Genomic DNA, 5,575 nt, shown 5'->3' with positions numbered 1-5,575 from the left:
GGGGGGGGGGGGTCAATGAAGTCAACTAGCCTCCTCCCAAACTTCAAATCCTGGGCCCCTAGTAGAAAGAATCATTATCGTTAAGGCAGGAAGAGTCATCAGAATCGTTAACGAGTCCGATGAGATGCTTAGCAGCATTTCTTCTGCATTAATGTCCTGGGTACAAATTCTACCGAGGTGGACTTTGCCTTTCAGTCTTTTAGGGCCAATAACAAAAGTACCAGCTGCATACTGGGGTTGTGGGTGTAATGAACTTGCTACTTCCCTTAGAATTTCTGGCTTTCTCTAAAAGTTGAATCTGGTGAGAAGGGTTTCTATTCTCAGACGAAGCTGTGTAGAGTGTCTTGTCAGAAGGAAGATGGTTCCAGAGGAGCAGCGACATTTTGGCTGTGGAACCATATTCCAAACAGGATGCCAATTTAAATTACTCTACCAAACTTGTGTCCTCATGGACAAATGTTCCCTTCCTTTCCCCTCCAGGAAGTTTCAAATCCTAAGTAAATTTGAGTTGAAGTTATTCAGCCACCCTCACCTCCACCACCACTGCTGTCAAGGCATTTTAACTGCGACAAGCAAAGCATACAACTTTCCTGTACATATCCAATAACAAGCGAATCATTGAGTAAGTAATTAAGTAATTATTTAAATGTACGCAATTAAGCATGAAAAATTAGCATAGTTAATAAAGAAAAGAAAATAATTTATTTACTGAGGGAAATTACTCAGGGGTGCCAATCTGCATGGGAAAATAATAAAGTAAATGTAATTAGCATAATTAATGTAGTGAGCGTCGTAAAGTTAACTAAAACAGTATTTTAGATGGATGTTTTAAAAGAAAAAAAACTTGAACTTCCTTTCATATCATTGAAATTTTGTTGCTATTTATGAAATCAAATTCTTGTCTATAACCCCTTTCACATTTATTAACTCTGTCAAATGTAACGCTTATTTATTCCCATGGTTTCCAATGAATCCTGCAATATCTTGGAGCTTGCAGACTTCAATGATTTTGTGATTTGTTTATTGTTTTAGAATGACATTGTAGGGTGTTAGAGGCCGTTAAAGGGTTAATTTAGCCCTTTATGAGTCGCAGGGAAAGAAACTTGTTTGTCAGCTGAGGTGAAGAATGGATGGCCAAATGGTTAAGAAGCTTGTTTCACAAAACCGTTGGTTCTAGGTTCAAACCCACGAGTCATATTAAGCAGATATTGTTTACCATCAAAGGTTTTGGACAAAGCATTCCATGTCTTGAGGAAAAACTTATGCAGATGGAAACTGTGCAGAAGCTCGTCAAATCAATGGACTGTACCCACCAGTCCTTTGGTGAGATGGTTCAGGTAGTTGTAATCTATCACTTCACTTAATATAGCCATTTGGTACCTGGGTAGCCTTGAGCAGAATCTGCTGACATGACTGCTTGATGCCTAATGATAATCCATTTAGAATGAATAAATCTTTCCACCCCTGGATATAAAGCTAGTCTACTTCAGTATTAAATCACTCAGCTGAGCTGTTTCAAGTTTCCAAACAGAATAAATTTTTGATTTTATCTTTTTTCCTTTGCTGGATGGGCTTGCAAGGAGAGGCAGTGGCCATGGCAGGACCTTCTTAGATCAGTGAGATTGATGCCATTAACCATTTAAACTGGCCCCCATCTGGCCCAAATATTCAGCTTGTTTTATCTATGTTCAAACTGTCCACATCTGACCTCTCATACTTATTCCACAATGTCATTTTAAGGAAATACTGCCACCTGGCCCTAGGGTGACCTTGAATGAAGTTTACTCAGTAGAAATAATTAAGATTCACTGTCTGGTCTGAGGAAGGATAACTTCTTGCCACCAAGCTTAGAGTTTCCAAGGTTGATAACTCCCATTGAAGCTTCTTCCTGTGACAAAATCTTATGACAAAAAAAAAAATAAAATAAAAAGGAAAGAAAATGCCATGAAACAACAGCAGTAGATTTGAATTAATGAGAGAGAGAGAGAGAGAGAGAGAGAGAGAGAGAGAGCAGGTACTTCATTATCTTATTACATTTAGCCATCATCATCATCAATAAAAACACACACACACACCTGAAACAAGGACCAATGAATGAGACAGGATAACTAACGAAGCAATAATTAATTCATTTACAAAATTATTTTTTTCTTTTTTATCACAGGTCGAAATAGCTTCTGTTTTACTATCAAAGAAGCCACATTGTTTTTGGTTTGTTTTTCTGATATTTTAAGTTTTTTTTTATGTAATGTCTATGCATATGTCTGTATGTGTGTGATTTTTGTGCATGCATGCATGTATGTGGAAGCAGTCATTAGACTACAGCCATTTCTAGAACACAACCTTCCAGAATTAGTCTCTGATAATGACTTATTGGTCAATATTAAATGGAACCTTTTGGCGACATAACTTCATGCCAATCAATACAACAAATTATATTTTGTCCTATGCACTGATTTTACAGCTTTGCACACACTTCTACCAATCCTTTGGCCCCTATCTCCTGACATAAAGTTCTCTTTCAGGCTCCATGGCAACCTCGCTAGTGCTGGGAGCACATAAACAAGCACCCAGGACATGCTGTCAAGAGGTTAGCATTAGGAAGGGCATCCAACTGTAGAAACTCTGCTTAAACAGACACTAGAGTACAATGCAGTACTTGGGCCCATCAAATCCTGTTAAACTGTCAACCCCACCACTCCACGGCCATGCCAGCATGGAACAGGAACACTAAATAATACTGCTACTATATATATATATATATATATATATATATATATATATATGTGATAAGCTTCAGCACAATTTCCATTTATGAAATTTTAATCCCAAGGCATTTGTCAACCTGAGCTTAGAAGACACAGGCATACTCCTATGGGGTGCCATGCAGTGGGACTGAACCCAGAGCTACACAGTTGCAAAACAAACGCCTTCGTTCCACTGCCATTCCTGTGTCCATATGTGAAAATTATACAAACGTTTTTGTGGTGGGTTTGTAGAATTGGTAGAGCATCGGACAAAATGCTGTGTGATGTTTAGTTTCAGCCCTTTGATAGGGGTGAACTCTAACAGTTCTGCAGTTGATAAAATTTAAATACCAGTAATATACTGGATTTGATGTATTCAACTGCAACACTGCCTCCCACCGCCTCCCACCTCACAATCTATTAATGTTAACAAGTTTATTTCAAAAAAAATTTGTTTGTATCATTTATTTGTTCTTATATAGTTTCTTTCCTTTTGTTTCTTAATATGTGTGTGTTAGTATGTGTGTGTGAGGTGTATGTTACAATACGAAAGTTCATTTTATTATTATTATCATTATATTCAGTTCATTTTCATTATTATTATTATATTTTCTTGTTTTTGTTTTTCTAGAAGTAAATCTCGGACCTCGGCGGCGCAAGACGAAGGTTGAAATTTTCGTTCTTCAGAATGCTACTTGTTCGTTTCATAGTTGTTTGAGAAGTGGAATTCTTTGAGAGTTCTGTCAAAATGGCCAGCTGGAAACAAGGACAAAGAAGAAAATAAGTTGAATGTGAAAAAAAATTAAAAAATCGCCCAACACCAACAACAAAAGAAATATAAAATGACAATAAAGATTCACATGGCTGAATAGTTTCAGGTTCAATCCCACAGTATGTCTGTTCTTTGATTGTCACCTCTATGTTTTTAGCCCCTTGTGGGCAATAAAGAAATTAAAAATAGAAAAAAGTCTATTGTCTTTCTTCTGATATTGCATGATAGTTGTAAATATATATGTATATATAATAAATATACATATATATCTCTCTCTCTTTAAATATATATAAAAAAATAAATAAAAAAAAAATTTTTACACCACTTTAGAGGCACCAGATTATTTTCGTTTTTCCCAGTTTTGACACTTTAGAGACATCAAATCTCAAAAGTCGATTTTTTTGTTTTTTGAGATTTGATGTCTCTAAAGTGTCAAAACTTGGAAAAAAATGATCTGGTGTCTCTAAAGCGGTGTAAAAATTTTTTATTTTTTTATTTATTTATTTATTTTTTTATTCTTTGATTATTCAGTATTTTCAATGTATCCGACATTTTCTATCTTGTCACTGTTATTGGTGACCATAGTTCCATTCAAAATGATCCTCAGCTGCTGCCTTTAATCAGCCATTGTAGAGATTCCCAGGGCTATATGAGAAGAGCCAACCAAGGTCTCTAGTTTAATATTTCAGAAAAAGCATTGCAAACCTGTTTGGAACTCTGAAGTTATTCTTTATAATACTTGCATTGAGAATTCAGAACGACTTTTATTTTCCAAGAGATTCTTATGCTACGTCTTCACCTGAAAAACTGTTGTCTTTAAAATTGTTCCAAGAACAACATATACAAATATATTATAAAGGTTATTTACAATGTCAACGCATCTGCGATTACGAATTAGTTCATCAGATCTCTGCTGGTCTCACACATCTCTTGCATTTAAATCTTTCTTCCTTTCTTAGGCTTTTCTGTCGGTTTTGACTGCCAACACTGGTGAACATAATTTTTTAATTAACCGTTTTTATGTACGACTAATTAATGTGTTCGTTGCTTTGGCTGTTTTATTTCTCCAACTGTGACTTCCAGGAAGTTTCTCGATGCCATATCATTTCAAGAGTTGCCATTACTGGTATCTCTCTAGATTATGAAGTCCTTGGATTTAGACTGTCTGCCGTTATCTCTTCTGTGAAGAGCATCCTAACCATCAATCAGTGGTATTTTGGGGTTTCACGTCTGCCAATCAACATCCTACCCCCCCACAATGTCAACTGATCTGCCATCAGTGACAAAAAGCTGGAATAGAGAGGTAGAGGCAGAGGGATAGAAGAATTAAGGAGGGTTGAGAAAAACAAATGAAAAGGACAGAGTGAAGTGAAAGAGGAGGATGAAGAGAAGGCCAGGAAATGTGAGAGAGGGGGAACAAAAGAACGAAAAGGGAAATGAACGAAGTAAGTATGAAGGGGCTGATAGAAAACTGTAAACGAGTTTCGATAATTAATATTTTCTTACCGAAAATATCTGTTTCTCCATCAGTACAGACCGTTGAATACATACAATTTACAGAATCGCATACTAGTTATATATATGTATATACACGTATATACGTATGTGTGTCTATATATATATGTGTGTTTTTATATTATTAATAAATTCGTAAAATTATCAATAATATAGCAGGAAATCAATATTTGATATTTAAATTTCAAAAGATATATATATATATATATATATATAAATAAATAAATAAATATATATATATATATATAAATACATAAATATATATATAAATAAATATATATATAAATAACTAAATATATATATATAAATAAATAAATATATTTAATTATATGTATTTATTTTATCCTAATAAATAATAATTCTGATAGAATAAATGGGTTAATAGAAACCAAGGTAGCAAAGATCACAAAATAACTGTGGTGTAATTCCTGTTGGTGAGGCAGAAACTCCTTGATATTTTGGGTATTTGAGTATATATAAAAATTTAAGGAATGGAGTAAACGCATGTTATAACTGCATACTTTATTCCGACATATGCTTC

General features: G+C 34.7%; 1 protein-coding gene and 1 long non-coding RNA gene across 4 annotated transcripts in view; one reads left to right on the top strand and one right to left on the bottom strand.

Annotated features, from left to right (window-relative positions):
* The window catches only part of LOC106867299 (uncharacterized), a 22,873-nt gene extending 19,159 nt beyond the window's left edge, over positions 1 to 3,714 (top strand). The window contains exon 3 of the long non-coding RNA XR_001409121.2: positions 3,379 to 3,714. This is a non-coding gene — a long non-coding RNA (uncharacterized LOC106867299). The remainder of the gene's footprint in view (positions 1 to 3,378) is intronic.
* Positions 2,203 to 5,575, bottom strand: part of LOC106867296 (vacuolar protein sorting-associated protein 8 homolog) — a 47,870-nt gene continuing 44,497 nt past the window's right edge. For all 3 annotated transcript variants that reach the window (XM_014912135.2, XM_014912137.2, XM_014912136.2), the window contains exon 43: positions 2,203 to 3,503. In XM_014912135.2, the coding sequence (XP_014767621.1) occupies positions 3,375 to 3,503 (129 nt within the window). In that variant the 3' untranslated portion in view covers positions 2,203 to 3,374. The remainder of the gene's footprint in view (positions 3,504 to 5,575) is intronic.

Source organism: Octopus bimaculoides, chromosome 21, assembly GCF_001194135.2.
Source record: "Octopus bimaculoides isolate UCB-OBI-ISO-001 chromosome 21, ASM119413v2, whole genome shotgun sequence".
Classification (NCBI taxonomy): domain Eukaryota; kingdom Metazoa; phylum Mollusca; class Cephalopoda; order Octopoda; family Octopodidae; genus Octopus; species Octopus bimaculoides.
Note: the sequence above shows the minus strand (reverse complement) of the source record. Positions and strands in the feature narration are given on the sequence as shown.